General features: G+C 52.1%; 2 protein-coding genes across 4 annotated transcripts; both read right to left on the reverse strand.

Annotated features, from left to right (window-relative positions):
* Positions 1-120: 120 nt before the first annotated feature.
* ece2b (endothelin converting enzyme 2b) lies at positions 121-10,524 on the reverse strand. Of its 3 annotated transcripts, none has more exons than XM_076014973.1 (19): positions 10,184-10,521; positions 8,151-8,237; positions 7,716-7,851; positions 7,105-7,320; positions 6,625-6,749; positions 6,400-6,546; positions 6,222-6,287; positions 5,919-6,107; positions 4,636-4,778; positions 4,390-4,504; positions 3,838-3,948; positions 3,638-3,736; positions 3,472-3,549; positions 3,249-3,352; positions 2,496-2,606; positions 1,961-2,028; positions 1,682-1,872; positions 1,008-1,103; positions 121-909 (listed from the first exon to the last, which is right to left on the reverse strand). In XM_076014973.1, the coding sequence occupies exons 1-19, from the start codon at positions 10,214-10,216 to the stop codon at positions 733-735; spliced, it is 2,292 nt and encodes a 763-aa protein (XP_075871088.1). In that variant the 5' UTR covers positions 10,217-10,521; the 3' UTR covers positions 121-732. The 3 variants fall into 3 exon arrangements, with proteins under 3 accessions (XP_075871088.1, XP_075871087.1, XP_075871089.1); XM_076014972.1 differs by having other exon boundaries at positions 7,105-7,323; XM_076014974.1 differs by lacking the exon at positions 2,496-2,606 and having other exon boundaries at positions 7,105-7,323; positions 10,184-10,524.
* A 2,636-nt stretch (positions 10,525-13,160) lies between these two features.
* On the reverse strand, positions 13,161-14,171 carry sst1.1 (somatostatin 1, tandem duplicate 1). The gene is made up of 2 exons (XM_076014905.1): positions 13,883-14,171; positions 13,161-13,499 (listed from the first exon to the last, which is right to left on the reverse strand). The coding sequence occupies exons 1-2, from the start codon at positions 14,078-14,080 to the stop codon at positions 13,278-13,280; spliced, it is 420 nt and encodes a 139-aa protein (XP_075871020.1). The 5' UTR covers positions 14,081-14,171; the 3' UTR covers positions 13,161-13,277.
* Between the last annotated feature and the right edge of the window lie 2,488 nt (positions 14,172-16,659).

Below are 16,659 nucleotides of genomic sequence, written 5' to 3' on the forward strand. Positions count from 1 at the left end.
CAATTCCAAAAGTCTCAATCCAATTTGATTTGTTGACAAAATTCAACATAACAACAATAACAACAACAACAACAACAATAATGATACTCCACCATTAAAGATGACAAACTGTACAAACAATACATTTAAAGTTTTTAATAACAGCCGCAGTTTCTTATAAATCTTGGAAAACTGTTGGATGAAATTATGACTTTCCTGAACACAGAAACAATTTTCTTCTCTACAAAATCTTCTACCGATAGTTAACTTGCGACAGGACAGACGGCAGAATAAGGTTTTATTAACTCAGCAGCGAAGTAGCAGGAAACAGGAAACCAGTTCAGACGACTTCCTGCTGCCTGGTGATGTCATAGCTCAGTTTTAACAGACGACACAAAACCCAAAGTGAAGCAACAACCAGAGGGAGAAGAAAACAGCAGCAGAAAACAGACCATCTTCATCACCATCATCACCATCGTCACACTAATCTTTGTCATCATTAAGACCATCATCATCATCATCACCATCATCATCATCTTCATCGTCACCATCATCTTTGTCATCATTAAGACCATCATCATCATCATCACCATCGTCATCATCACTATCGTAATCATCACCATCTTCATCTTCACTGTTCCCATCATCTTCATCATCACCATCCTCGTCATCAGCCCTTCATGGCACCGCAGTCCCGACAGGAAGTCCCTCCCTCACTTCCTGTCCTCTGCTGGGGACTCTGGCTGTGTTCCTCTACCAGACCTCACAGCGCCTCCCTGTGTTCATGGGTGTCCCTGCAGGGCAGTTGAAATGGTGGCTGAAGTCCGGCGAGTTGGCAAGTGTGCCGATGACTCTGTAGCGGGGGGGGCTGTGGGGGTCGGTCACGAGGCCCTCGTGAGCACTCTCTGATGTCCGGACGGAGCACCACACCTGCAAAACCACAGAAGGGTTCCTGCTGTTTGGCGCGCGTCACAAGCAGAAAGTGACGTCGTCACGTGACCATGACCGGCGGGTCGAGACAGTCTCACCTGTGCGAATCCCACGAAGAAGAGCTGGTCGTTGGTCAGGTTGACGGCAGGAAGTCGCTTCTCCTCGCCGTTCTTCTCCACCCAGGAGCGGTAGGCCTGCACACAAACAGCCCAGAACACCTCAGCTCACCCCCGATTCATACCAAAGGTGCGGCGCATTCGCGGCTCCGAAGCCTGTGTGCGTGTTCCCATCACCACCAGGGGGCAGCGCAGGCGCATTTCAGAAGTGTCCCAGATGCGGGAAAAACAAAGACTGAAGACGTTTTATCTGTCTGTCTGTCTGTCTGTCTGTCTATCTATCTATCTATCTACTGTATTTATCTATCTATCATCTGTCTGTCTATCTATCTATCTATCTATCCATCAACCTGGTATCTATCTACAGTATCTATCTATCTATATATAATCTATCTACTATCTATTTACAATCTATCTATCAATCTATCTACTATCTATCTAGTCTGAAGAGTATCAGCGGGTGGAATCATTCAGGCAGGAAGTCAGTGATGTGACGGTGGATCCCGGTGGTTTTCATCGTACTATTCAACTTGAGACACAGTTTGGCCGGGCCAAAAGACTTTTGTTTCACTGTTGTTTTCTCTGAACACAGGCCAAACTAGCGGGTGTTTGTCTGCGCATAGGTCAGAGGTCAAAGACGGCAGAAGGTGACTGACGTGGTAGGCGGCCTTCAGTCCTCCGTTGTCGGCAATGTTCTCGCCCAGCGTCTGTTTGCCGTTGACGTGCTCGCCGTTGACCAGGTAGCTGCTGTACTGCTCCACCATGCACTGCGCCCTCTGCTGGAAGGCAGTCACAGACGAGTTCTGCCACCACGGCCGCAGGTTCCCCTCCTTGTCGTACTCGCGGCCTAAAGGGAGGAGCAGAGGTCAGAGGTCAGCGTGCGATGGAGGAGGAGGTCCCGGGGAAGGGGTGGGGAGAGGACAGGAAGTGCTCACCCTGGTCGTCGAAGGCGTGCGTGAGTTCGTGACCCATCACGACCCCGATGCCCCCAAAGGTTAGAGCCCTGAAATCACAGAGAGGTCGAGTCACAAACACCTGCAGGGAAAAATCACAGGTGAGGCCCACGGCGCGGGGTCAGAGGTCACACAGCAGACCGACCGACACAGACAGGTGGGTGGAGACAGACGGGTGGAGACAGACAGACAGACAGAGACAGGTGGGGGAAGATAGGTGGAGACAGACAGACAGGTGGGTGCAGACAGACAGACACAGGTGGAGGCAGACAGACAGACAGACAGGTGGGTGGAGACAGACAGACAGACAGAGACAGGTGAAGGAAGACAGGTGGGGGAAGATAGGTGGCGACAGACAGACAGACACAGGTGGAGACAGACAGACAGATGGGTGGGGACAGAGAGACAGGTGGAGACAGACAAACAGGTGATGTCAGACAGATAGATAGGTGGAGGCAGACAGACAGGTGGAGGCAAACAGACAGACAGACAGACAGGTGGGTGCAGGTGAACAGACTTGGGGTGGTCGTGGGCGTAGAAAGGAGCCTGGAGGATCCCTGCAGGGAAGACGATGCCGTTCTTAGTGGGCATGTAGTAGGCATTGACTGTGGGCGGAGTCATGCTCCACCTGGAGGAAGAGGAAGAGGAAGAGGAGGAGGAGGGGCAGGACAGGGCGGAGTCAGGGGATGAGGGTTGGAACCAGGGGAGGAGGAGGAGGAGGAGTAGGCGGAGTCAGGGGAGGAGAAGGATGGGGGGGGACAGGGGTTACTCTGAGCATCTACAGCAGGTGTGGGCAAACTACAGCCCAGGGACCAAATGCGGCCCGTTGAGCTTTTTAATCCGGCCCGCAGAACTTAAAGAAATGATATCAATAGTCAGTAAGTCATAAAATAGCTGCATTTCATCAACTTTGTTTTTGGTCACATTCAATTGACATTAAAGCTGCATGATGTTTCCTTCAGGTCCCTCATACATATTTATAGGCCCTCTGTCAATTTTTACAACCCATTGTGGCCCCACCAGTCAAAAAGTTTGCCCACCCCTGGTTGACAGTAACTTCAACAGCGAGGGGGCGTCTTCAAAAAGCACAGAGTGAGAGTTTCCCTCTGGCGCCCCCGTGTGGCTACCCAGAGGTTCTGACACTCAATCGGTCGCTCATACTTGTGCATAAAGTCAAAACTAGAATTTGGGGGCAGAAAGATGGCTCTTGGGATTTTGAAGACGCCCCCTGGTAGCCGGAGGCTCCAGCGGAGTTGCTGGGGGTCTTTACTGGTCTTTGTTGGGGGTCTTCCTCAGCTGGTCGGCCATCACTCTGGAGGAGAAGTTGTAGAAGTTCAACATGTTCTGGAAGAAGTTGTCGTCCGACACCTCGTACTGAAACACACAGCGATGGCAGCTCATCAGCAGAAGGGGGCGGCAGAGCGCGAGGGCGCCTGGGACCGGCCAGTGAGCCACAGGCCCCGCCTCCTGTCCTGATCACGTGACCCACTCACCCCGTCGTAAACGTCGTCCAGTTCTTTGGAATCCAGAATGAATTCTGGGAAACCAATCATGTCGTAGATCGCATCGGCCTGCCGGGACAGAGGGGTGGTGAGACCTCAACCGTCAGTCTGTCTGTCACCTGTCAGTCTGTCTGTCTGTCACCTGTCACCTGCTCACCTTGTCCTTTGCAGCCTGTCTGGTCTGCTCGTCCATCCATCCCAGTCGGTCCAGCGAAGACTTGAATGCTGATCGGATCTGGTTGATCATCTCCTCCGCCTGCCAGACAGACACGCAGACAGACAGACAGACAGACAGACGGTGAGGCAGACCACCAGCGCCCCCTGCAGGCCAACAGGATCAACAGCAGCGGCACTCACAATGGCCTTGCTGTGTGTGTGGAAGGTGGCCTTGACGAAGAGGGCGCCCAGGGCGAAGCCCAGCGTGTCGTCGGTGTTCCCGATGCAGGTCTGCCAGCGGGGGGTGCACGACTACAACACAACAGGAGACACAAGCTGTGTTTTTCCGTGACCACTTGAATTGCGCAAAACCTCAACATGGCAATAAAGAACTCGTCAGGGAAAAACCCTCTGAAGTACGGCTCAAACACACAGGATGTGACGTATGGGGGTCACGGTCACGTGACCAGTTCACTTCTAACAGCTGCTCCAAAACTCTAAATGTTTTGTCCCTCCATCCTCCTCACAGTGGGGTCTCGTGGGGGACGAGAGTGAGATGAGAATTACGGCTTCACACCACTCAGTGGAAGCACCCGCAAATTGCAAATGGATTTTGTTGACATTTTAGAAATATCGCTTTTATTTTGTGGAAAAACTGTCATGGGGTCCGCCACAGGCTGGAACTGGTCCGACTGAGCCGGACCCCCCCGGTACTGCCCAGGATCCCTGGTCGCAATGTGAGGTGTGAAGAACCTTCTTGGTTCCGTAGAGACTCTCCAGCAGTTTGTCCTGAGCGTTCTCGAAGCGCTGGTCCAGACTGGCGACGTTCTTCTGGACCAGCGTCCACATCATGTAGTTGTTGAGCAGACTGGAGACAGACAGACAGACAGAGAGAGAGACAGACAGGTCAGACAGACAGACAGAGAGACAGGCAGGCCGGTCAGACAGAGAGACAGGTTGGACCCTGGCGGCTTCAGCGGCTCGGGTTGCAGTTCTGACCTGCGGTCCGTCTTGTTGATGAGCTCCGACACGTGCTGCAGGTACTCTCGGGCGTACACGACGACGGGCTCGCTGTCGTTGAGCTCCAGAGGAGCCAGAGAGGATGAGAGGAAGTCCAGCCAGTCCACCGCTGGGGCCAGAACCTGGAACAGCCACAGGTGGAAACTCCTTTAACCCGCTGGAGCTTGTCGCCACAGTGCCACCTCTGGTTGCAGCGGGACTCTGAAGCCCTGAAATCCACCATATAACACCAGAATCCCACCAGAACCACAGCAAAGGTGCTGGAAGAAGATCCACAATGGAACCCAGGACACTGAAGTGGGCAGTCACCAGGGGGCGTGGTACCAAGAACAAATGACCAGTGAGTCTGACAGAAAATTCTGGTCCTGGTTCTGGTTCTGGTCCTGGTTCCGCTCTGCAGTCTGGGCTCAAACCAGAACAACAGGAACTCAAGGTTTACACTTCCTTTCCCCTGAGTAACCACCAATCAGCCGCCGCTACGACGCCAACTCACTGTCTTAGCCAGGCGAGGGCGCCCCCTGCAGGCTGAATGACGGACGGGACCTGGCTGGGAATGGAACTCGGGACCTCAGGCTCAACCAGAGTTCATCCATCCACCACCTGCTGCAAAGTGACTGTCCTCTAAACGCAGGCGTGGGGCAAACTACGACCGCGGGGGCCATATGCGGCCGGTCAAGCTTTAAAATCTGGCCCGTCGAATTTCAAGAAATTCTATCAATAGTCAGTAAGTCATAGAATAGCTGCATTTCATCCATTTCAATGAAGAGCAAAACACTGTGATGCCTTTAAGGACACTGATTTTGTTGGAACTTTGCTCTGGTTCATTTTCCATTATGTTTGCTCCACACCCAATGATTGTTTCCTCCTATGAGGTGGCTCACCAAAACACTCCACCCATCTGCTGCTGCTGCTGCTGCTGCGGCTCCTCTGTCACATTTTACAGCCCATAACGGCCCCATCAGTCAAAAGGTTTGGCCACCGCTGGTCTAGCGCCACCTTGCTATGGCCGCTAAACATCCACAGAATGTGGGAGTCGGAGATGCGAAGCTGCCGAGAGAGAAGCGACCTTCAGCAGTTACATAACAACTGCCGGTCTGAGAGCAGACGCAGCTCGTAACAACAGGCCCTGGAGACGGTCTCCATGGCGACCAAACCATGTGACCCTCCATGGACACGAAGCTGCAGCTCCGACAGGACTGAGCAGCGGAGTGTGTTGGTCCGAGGGGGGGGGGTGCGGTGCCGGGCGGCCTGCCTGGACTCACCTGGAGCTCGGCCACAGTCACTTTGTGGTAGATCTTCTCCTCGTCTCGCCGCTGGTCCTGAGGGACGGTGATGTCAGCCAGCGCCGTCTCAAAGTCCAGGATCTGCTGCATGAGGAGGTGGGAGGAGCTCCGCTCGCCCCCCAGCAACAGGCCCAGCTCCACCATGTAGTCCAGGTAGGCCAGCAAGACCTGGAGGAGAGCAGCGTCCATCACTGACACACACACACACACACACACACACACACACACACACACACACACACACACACACACACACACACACACACACAGCAGAATGCTCACCTTCTCATTGGCTGTCTTGTTGAGGTAATAGTCTCTGGAGGGTAAGAAGAGCCCTGATTGGTCCACCTGTGTAGCGAGACAACAGCTGAACCCCTGAACCAATCAGGCAAGCAGAACCTGACTAGGACACGATTGGTTCCTCATCCAGGGCCTGCAGATCCCAACACCCCCAACCCACCTGGATGACGTTGCTGTTGGAGCTCTTGGGGTCGGCACTAACTCCCACGCTGAAGAAGGGCTGAGCCCGGTACGGACCGGACACCACCTTCAGAACCTCCATGAAGTTCTCCTTCTGCCAGGGCCCCGTCAGGTTCCAGCCCCCGATCTGGTTGACAGCAGCCGAGGACAAAGTCAGCAGTGTGTGTCTGTGTGTGTGTGTGTGTGTGTGTGACTGTGTGTGTACCTTGTTGATGAGTTCGACCAATGGCTGAGCTCCGAGCTCCTCGATCCTCTGGGTGTTGAGGCAGGACAGGTAGTAGGACTGAGTCTTCCTCTCCGCTTCACTGCTGCCGTTGAACGTCCCATTCTCTGCACACACACACACACACACACACACACACACACACACACACACACACACACAAACACACACACACACACACACACACTTTGGTGTCATGTAAAGACGGAACTCACACACTTCCTGCCCATCATGCACTGGGCTCACACACCAGGTGTCATGTGATAATGTCACCATGACAACAGGCTGTATTGCTTGCTGCTCTGTGATTGGTCCAGATGACCAGCCAGAAGGGTGACCTCTGACCTCTGGGCTGAAACGTGTGTTGCTCAAGTTGAATAAAACAGCTGCAACAACCTCTCTCTCTCTCTCTCTCTCTCTCGCTCGCTCGCTCGCTCGCACGCACGCACGCACCCCCCTCACCCAGCAGGTGTTTCAGCAGCGCCTGGTTCTGCTCCCAGATGCTGTTGAAGGTGGACCAGCGCGAGCGTCCGTCCGGCAGCGGGTTCTTCCTCATCCAGCCGCCGCAGGAGAACTGGTAGAAGTCCTGGCAGGGGTCGGCGCCGCGGTCCATCGCCTCCACCATCTGACTGGCCACCGTCACACACGCCTCCGACAGGCACAGGCCACGCCCACTGTCTGCTGCCCAGCCAGCCAGCCAGCCACAGGGGAGGAAAGGGAGGAGGAGGTCAGAGGGCGGCGAGGAGAGGAAGGAAACAAGAGGGAGGGGGCAGGAAGGAGGCGGGGGTGGGGAGGAGTCAGGGGGAGGAGGGGTGAGGAGTCAAGGGAGGAGAAGTGGAGGAGTCAAGGAGGAGGTGGTGGGAGGGGGGAGAAGAGGTGAAGAGGAATGAGGAGGAGTCAGGGGACACAGGGGAGGAGGAGGAAGGAGGGATGTAAGGGCAGGGGGGAGGGGGAGGAGAGGAAGGAGTCAGGGTGGAGGAGGAATCAGATGAAGGGAGGGAGGAGGAAGGAGGAGAGGGGGATGACTCAGGATGGGGGAGGCGGGGTGGGGACGTTGCTGACTGTCTCCTCACCAAACGAGGTCCCCAGGCCCAGGAGCAGCAGGCAGGCCAGGAGCGCCAGGAGAACCACCAGGAGCAGAACCGCCAGCAGAACCTCCAGCTGGGTCCGCCTCCCCAGGAACTGGACCCCACCCTTCCGGAAACCCACCTGTGACACGAGGGCGGAGCCGAGTCAAGACAGGTGTCATCCCCAGGACCCCAGGACCCCAGGACTATGCTATTGACTATGCAACATTTTTGGGTTGCAGTACCACCAGTGGCCACTGCGAGGCGTCGCCATACTACCAGTGTCCAGATTTTACAGATGATCGAAGGTGAGAAGCAGAGAACGTCAAACTAGTCGCGTATTGTTGTCGCTATCGCGCTTGTTGCACAGAACAGCAAAAACTCAATGAGATGTTAACGGTTAGCATGCTAGGTGGCTAACAAGTGTCTCAGGTGACTGACCTCTAGGCTGTCAGGTGACGCAGCAGCTTCTGCCGGAGCCTCGGACACCTCGTCCTCGTCCAGCGTAGCACGTTTGTAGTTGGACATCTGAAAACCATCACAAACATCAACACACAGAACCATGTGACCAGGATCATGTGACCGAGCCCCTCGCCTGGCTCTGCTGCAGGGGGTGGGACCTTCTGTCAGCCGCTCAACCGTTTCCTTCCCTGGCCTCTTCCTCACTGTCACTCAGTGTCTCTCGGCCTACCTCTCTCTCAGTGATGACGCACATCAAGGGGCGAGCGAGGTTACTAGGAGACCAAAGTGCTCTCTCTCTCTCTCTCTGTGTTGGCGGATGCCACTGTGTGTGTGTGTGTGTGTTGATGTTCCACTTTATGTAACAGCAGTGCGTCTGAAACCTGATCAGATTATCAATCAGCCAATAATCAGGTGAGCAGCCCTGTTGCATGCTGGGAGTTTCTTCTCCAGCTGCTCTCCCCCAGCAGGAGGCTCGGAGGAAGCCGAGTGGCCGAGGTGGACCAGCTGAAAGTGGGCATCGGGAGACAGGAAGTCAGTAGGCTGGAGACAGGAAGCAGTAGCCCTGCCCATCACACACACACACACACACACACACACACACACACACACACACACACACACACACACAATGTGGCAGCTCTAGGAGTTTAGTTTACACACAGACAGGAAGTTGTGACGGAGGGGAGGTGGGGGGGAGGGTAAACATCATCTTCATCAGCCCGACTCAGCGGCTAAAGACACCAGCTGTGCTTCCATGACCCCTAGAAGTGCGCAAAACCTAAATATTGTGATAAAAAAACTGGTGATGGAAACTTCTCAAATACGGCTGAAAGGTTTTGACGCTCTCATGAGGGTTTTTTTTCCACACGTATCCATACAGAGGAATATCGCAACTTACGCGTCAGCGGGCCTGACGTACAGGGTCATATGACCAGTTAATTTCAAGTGAAAATGGCGCGTTATGTTTGGACGGACCCCTGCAAATCGCAATTGTACTTTGTTGAAATTTTACAAATATCGCTTTGATTTTGCGAAAAACCGTGATAGAAATGCAGCTACTGAGTCACACCACACACACACACACACACACACACACACACACCTGTAGGAGAGTGTGAAGCTAAGCTAACAAAGCATCAACTTGTTTCTCTTGGTATGAGGAAGTTCTGCTTCGTGGTGAACTTTCCTGTTTGGGGAGTTGATTGTGTGGTTGTAGCCTCGTTGCGCCGCTCAAACTGTCGCAGTCGCTCACAAAGAGGGCCGACCCAACCGCTAAACTGTGACTAAAGATGTTGATTTTGTCTTCATTGATAGATGACTCTTATTTTTTTTTGTTCAGACAAATAAGTTGTGATGTAATTGATGTTAGCTGCTTGACAGTTTGTTGGAACTGTCGAGCTCGGAATATATTTACATCCAGCAAAACAGACTCGCATCACCAACACTCGGCATTAGCTGTTAGCGCGACGCAACAACTCATAGTTACAATCCAATCAGCGAGAGGCCATGGAAAGAGGGCGGGGCATCATGGTCGCTAGCCGCGCCCTGCTAGTTGGCTAGCCAGGCAGGAAGAGCGTTCCGGCACAGGAAGTGGAGCCAGGCAGCCATCTTTGACAGGTGGTCAGGTGTTTTCTGGTAGCCAATAGCAGGCTGTCATACCGCTTCAGTCCAGAGTGGGCGCCAGAATGACCCAGGTCGCTCCTGAAGCGGAATGAAGGGGCACGCAACACAGGAGTCATGTGACTCAACAGGTAGCGTGTTCGTTAAATTCTAAAGATAAAGAAAGAAAACCTACCGGCTCTTCCTCAATCAGGAAATTACGTCATTATATATTAGTCCCTGATCCGAGGTTGATTGATGACAACCCAACAACAACAATCAATGCCCTGTCGATCAGTGACGTCAGCAGTTGGGTGGGTGGCGACGAACGGCCATTGTGGCTATCATCAGCATCAGCCATGTATGTGTGCGTGGGTGCGTGCGTGCGTGTGCATGCGAGTGCGCGCTCTCACGGTGTTCCGGAGGTCCTGCAGCGCTACGCTCATCCTCGGAGCTCCGTCCCCGCGACCACAGCGCGCTACCGCCGGCCGATCCGCCGCTCCATCCTACGGGATCCCCGTCGCCCTCCTATTGTGTGTCCGTGTGTGTGTGTGTGTGTGTGTCGTCCCTCTCCGGCGCGGCAGCTCTCGGTTGCTCCGTCTCCGTCTAACCCCGCCCAACATCCAGCCAGCCAACAAACACACCCGCAGACGCGCAGGGGCTGACGTCATCCACACGGGCGCCTACGTCACCTCCTCGGCTGCCAGGAGAGAACCGGAGCTCCCGTGTGCTGCTGGAGCGGAGCTCCTCCTCTGTGTGGCCCCCTGTACGACAGACCTCCCATGATGCACCGGGGCTCCTCTCCCAAACAAACACGAGCCACAAAAACCTTCATCTTGCCGCACGGAGGTGACATAACCTCGACGCCCCGCCCACTTGGCTACGTCCAGTTGCTCTTTTTTTTTTTTTTTTTTTTTTTGCCATCACATGCAGCATCTTCAGGCTGCGTCCGAAAACCGGTTCTGGTCCCGGTCCCGGTCCTGTTACTGATCTCGGTCCTGGTCCCAGTCCTGGTCCTGATCCAGGTCCATATTCAGCTGTCCGCTCACTTTCTCTCCTGAGACTTTTTTTTTTCTCTATTTCAGCCTCTCTGACTTCCTGTCCGACTTGTTGGTTCACCTTCTGCTGAAGTCGGTCCAACAGCTCCCCCTGCCGTCCACAGCCGCAACACACACTGTGAACTGCAACAACTGGATCGCCATCAAGAATCCAACCGCTGGCTCAGAGCCGATGTTATGACGTCAGACTCTGGAGATAAATAAAAACAAATCTGTAAAAACAACTGAAGTCATTTTCGACCAATCGGAGCACTCTGCTGTTCTCAGCTGGTCTGAGCTCTCACTCTCTCCCTATCTCTCTCACTTTCTCTCTCTCTCTCTCACACTCTTCCTCTCTCTCTCACTCTCTCGCTCTCTCTCTCTCTCACTCTCTCTCTCTCTTTCTCTCACTCTCTCTATCGATCTCTCCCCCTCTCTTTCTCACAACCACACACACGCGTGTACACCCACTCAGCCTCGCATCCCCCAATTCACAGGGCAGCCAATCAGAGGCCAGCATTCTAAACTGCATCAATAAACTGCGTTAATAAACTAAATGAGCTTTAATTACAGCTGAAAGCTCCATTGAAATGTGTGTGTGTGTGTGTGTGTTTGTGTGTGTGTGTGTGTGTGTGCGTGTGTGTGTGTGAAAGAGAGACTGGTTGTTGTAGCTGTTTTATTCAGCCTGAGCAACACACATTTCAGCCCAAGGGTCAGAGGTCAGAGGTCACCCTTCTGGTGGGTCATCTGGACCAATCACAGAGCAGCAAGCAATACAGCCGGTTGTCGTGGAGACGTTATCACATGACACCCCGTGTCTGAGCCCAGTGCATGATGGGTAGGAAGTGTGTGAGTTCCGTCTTTACATGACACAAACACACAACATGACACAAAGACACAACATGACACAAGCACACAACATGACACAAACACACTACATGAAGCCAGAGAAGAAGAGGAAGTGCGATGACATCATTGTCAGCTGACTGATGATTCATCTTCCTCTAAAGACATTTGTCATCTTCATCACCATCCTGGTCTAGACAGGTGAGTGTGTGTGCGAGTGTGTGTGTGTGTGTGTGTCACCGCTCAATTATCATGTCTCATCATGTCCAACAATCAAAAGACTGTTGAATGAAAAGAGAGAGAGAGAGCTGCTATCTGACTGCAGCAGATGTCCCACTCTCTCTGTCTCTCTCTCTTTCACACACACACACACACACACACACACACACACACACACACACACACACACACACACACACACACACACGCACGCACACGCACACAGTTGTGCCATGTGCCGTCCTTGCTTCTTCTTCTGCTAAATGAGACCAGACAAGTTCCTGAGCCTCCACTGCCTGATGACATCACTTCCTGCATGTGAGTCAGTGAACCACGAACTGGGTTCTGTGTCTGGAACCAGTGGATGTAATGGGAACCAGTGGCTGCAGTGGGAACTTGCAGCTGTACTGGGAACCAGTCTCCTCCCGGCTCCGAGCTGCTGGTGCTAATTGAGTGGTTCCGCCCCTCTTGTCCGCCCCTCCGACTTCCTGTGTGACCTCATCATCGTCCTAAGGGAATTTCCTACGGGATTACTGATTTTTTACAGGATTAATAAAGTATTAATCTAATGTGAGATATCTAATCTCATCTAATCATTCTGTCAGTGAGGTCCAGTCACCTGCTGGACCTCAGTTCTCCAGCCGGGGGCACTAGCTGACGGGTCAGGGAACTGGAAAACGGGTCAATGATCCACAACCAGTTGGAAATGTCAAAAAAAAAAAAAAAAAATAGCAACAGGATAATCCAAACAATAGATACTACACACACACACACACACACACCCACACACACACACACACGAACTGAATTTTTTTAGCTGAATGCCACTTTTTGTTTGTTCCGCAGATTTTTGTTTTCATCTTGTGGTGTTTCATCCATGTGTTCTTCCACTTGTAGTTATATTATGCTGGGTGTTTGTTTTGGTATTTCATACTTATTTTGTAGCACTGTGTTGCACGTTGAGTGTCGGAATAATACATATTTAATATCATAAACATTTGTCATTCATTGTAGCACAGAATTTGGTCATGAAATAATATGAGCGGCAAAAAAAAAATCTAAGGAGCCGCTTGGGAGCCAACAAAAGAACCAACTCTTTTTCAGAGAGCTGGTTCTTTTGTTACAGCTCACTAAAAAGAGTCGGAGTTCCCATCATCACCACAGTCTGGTGTTGATTTGATGGAATAAAGTGGCCACAAAAATGTTTTGCTCAGTGTTACTTTTTTGTCTTTTTCTCCCTCAGAACTTCCACCGCCCATCCCCCCTTCAAGCAGCCTCACGCCAGATGTTTGTTTGAAACACATTTTATTCAAACCAGCTGTTAAAAATCATTTCGTGGTTCTGCAGGCTGAACCTGGGCGGAACCTGCAGGTGGACAGTCTCATCGCACAGCTTCTGCAGAGACTCAGCAGGATGTGAAGGTCTTCCAAAAGAAGTTCTTGCAGCCGGCCTTCCTCTCCCGCGGGGCGAGCAGCGGCCCGGCTGCGACGGCTCGTTCCAGGTTGACATGAAGGTCGTTTGCTTCTACGTTCAGGTCGTCCGGTTCTCCCTCCAGCAGAGCCTCGTTCTCCTCCTGCAGGAGGTCCGAGAGCAGCAGCTGTGCCAGGGCGGCCCGGGAGTCGACGTCCTGCAACAAGCAACAGCCGGTGAGAACAGCGTCAGGTGACCGACAGGCAGCGTCTGATTGGCTGCGCTGGGGAGGAGCAGCTTTGAAACCACCAGACATCTTCAACAGGACGTCCAGCGGTTCAACTCCTGCCCCCCCACCACACACACACACACACACTCTGTGCTCCACCTGGTGGTTGTCAGTATGGCCAAATTAACAGGCAGACAACAGCGCCACCTGGTGTCTGTGTTGGAATCTTGACCAACTGTCAAGACCAATTAACCCCGCCCCCCTCGGAAAACCGCAAAGAGTCTCAATTTAAGAGAAACAGTCTGAGAAAACTTTGAAAGTGAACACACACACACACACACACACACACACACACACACACACACACACACCTGCTTGGAACCGAGCGGTGTCCGGTGCAGCAACAGGCGGAGTTTTGGGTCTCTCTGTGCGGCGGAGGAGCAGCTGAAGGAGGCGCTGAGGGAGAGAAGGAGGAGGAGGAGGAGGAGGCGGCACGAGGAAGAGGAGCAGGAGGCGGTGGAGGAGCAGGGGGAGGAGGAGGAGGAGGAGGAGGAAGAGGAGGAGGACATCTTCGCCAAGTCCGACTGTAGCAGCTCTGACTGGAACTCTGTCCGACTGTCGCTCTGATCGACTGACTCGCTGTCTGCGGCTCCGGACCGGTCATGTGACTTTTATAGCTCCGCCCTGACGTCACGATCAGCGCGCGTGAATGATGATGATGGTGTTTGCGGGTTTCTGTGAAATGAGCCGTTCTCTTTGCTTCCTCCGCAGGACGCAGCCAATCATTCACTCCTGCCTTTCGGAATAAACTCCTGGGAGTTTATTTCAACTTTAAACGTCAATGTAAGAGCATCGAAGTTAAAGCTCTTAAAAAACAACAACAACAAACAACAAAAAAACACTGGTCAGGCGTTAAAACGTAATTCGTTCTCATGGGAGTTGAACTATTTCTCCTATGCTGGGTAAAATACAACTTGATGTAATTTTACAGTGAACTCGGCACACACACACACACACACACACACACACACACACACACACACACACACACACACACACTCATTGAATTAAATTCAATTGAAAAATATTTCTGGTGTAAATAACAAAAAAAACAACAATTGATTACCAAACTTTTATTTTGTAGACACTCTTCAACGGCACTGCATCAAAATCGGATGAGTTGTAATATACATATAAACACATTCCACAAAGGAGTGAAACCACTTCCCTGTCATGCAGGAAGGCGGTAACATGAGGTGGATTTACACCTTTAGTTCAAGCATGCCGTCAGAAAACAAGGATGAGTTCTCACGTATCCAGTTAAGTGTGTCTGGGGAGGGGAGGGGCTCTCTCACGATTCTGTCCTCGAGGATGATCTGTTTCCAGTTGTGATCCAGTTGAGATCCTGTTCTGATCCAGTTGTGTTTCAGTGGTGATCAAGTTCTGAACCAGTTCGGATCCAGTCGTGATCCTGTTGTATTCCAGTTCAGATCCAGTACTGATCCAGTTCTCATTCAGTTGTGTTTCCGATGTGATCCAGTTCTTATCCAGTTCTGACCCGGTTCTGATCCAGTCAGCCCACAGTCTCAGCTCACCAGACTCAGTATCCTGGTGTCTTGAGTCCCGTGGGCAAGGTTCCAACTAGCTTTGGTTAGTGTCAGTACAAACTGGAACCAGGCTCACAGGAACACCAGTTGAACATCTGCAGCAGCTGAACGATGACAGAGCTGATGGAAGATGTTTTGTGCGGCTTCAGTTCTGGTTCTGGTTCCAGTTTCTTCCAATTTGACCTCTTTGGAAGGAACCACAGGTGCAGGAACCACAATCTGCCCGGAAACAGGAGCCAAGCGTGAACCCAGAGTTTGTGGTGAAACATCTCAGTGCTAATTGGCTGAAGTGGAGGTTTAATGTTTTCCTCCAAACTCCTGTTGAGGCCATAATGTGTGAGGAAGTTCTGGAACTGGTCCCTGCTGTTTGCAAATCTAATCACAGCTGGTCTGCGCACAAAACTCCCCTCACAGACACTCTCACAATTTCAAATGACACAATAAAACACACACAGAGTGCCATGAAACATGCCGCTCTTCCAGGAACCACCGGTTCTCTGATGCGCCGCAGATCAGGAAGGTCATCAGGCTGCCATGTTGGGTAGTCACCTGATCGTCACCTGATGGTCACCTGATGGTCACCTGACCGGACAAATCAGCCACTGACCCCTAGTGGCCTGTGGCATGAATCTACCCTGTTAGGTCAAGTCCTGCAGGACCAAGAGCTGATCCTGGGACTGAGTCCCGCTGAGGCTACGACCTGTGTGTGTGTGTGTGTGTGTGTGTGTGTATGTGTGTGTGTGTGGAGTGCAATACAATGCAATACAATACAACACGATACATCGTCGTCCGTCGAGGGAAATTCATCAATGCAAAAACACATAAATAGTCGGCAAAAATGTATCATTCCATATTCCATCATGACCCAGGAACTGGTCTCAACCCTGTGTGTGTGTGTGTGTGTGTGTGTGTGTCAAGACTGAGGTGTGTCACTGAGAAGACCACCTGCTGAGACACTAAATGTTGTTTTTCACTGTGGGGTTCATGTGCGTATACAGTGTGTGTGTGTGTGTGTGTGTGTGTGTGTGTGTGTGTGTGTGTGTGTGTGTGTTCATTACTTCTCCTCCATTAATACAAACACGACTCTGAATCCACTCAAAATCATTTACATCACTGCATAATGAGCCAATCAGAGACCTGGAGTTGCTAAGGTCAGTTTTCCTCTTCTTCCCTCCAGTGTTCTTCATCCTTCATCCATCATCATCTTCATCACCATCATCATCATCATCATCATCATCATCACCTCTTTGTTTGTTGAATCCCTGAAAAATCTCCAAGAATCCTGCTGTGCGGACAGCCTGGTGTGTGATGACGTGTTGTTTAGTTGACGATAGTGTGTGTGTGTGTGTGTGTGTGTGTGTGTTTGTGCGTGTGCGTGTGTGCCCGCTGTGACTCTGCTCATTGATTAGTCCGGGCTAACAGACACATTCTCCTCCAGCTGTGCCGTGATTGGTCGGTCTTGAGGACAGTTTATTGGTCGTTACTGACTCAGAGGACGCCGGCTGAGTGGGCCGTCCTTCACGGAGTGGCCCCGCCCTCCC

Source organism: Nelusetta ayraudi, unplaced genomic scaffold (assembly GCF_046127955.1).
Source record: "Nelusetta ayraudi isolate G7.1 ecotype Tasmania unplaced genomic scaffold, CSIRO-AGI_Nayr_v1 ptg000175l, whole genome shotgun sequence".
Taxonomy (NCBI): domain Eukaryota; kingdom Metazoa; phylum Chordata; class Actinopteri; order Tetraodontiformes; family Monacanthidae; genus Nelusetta; species Nelusetta ayraudi.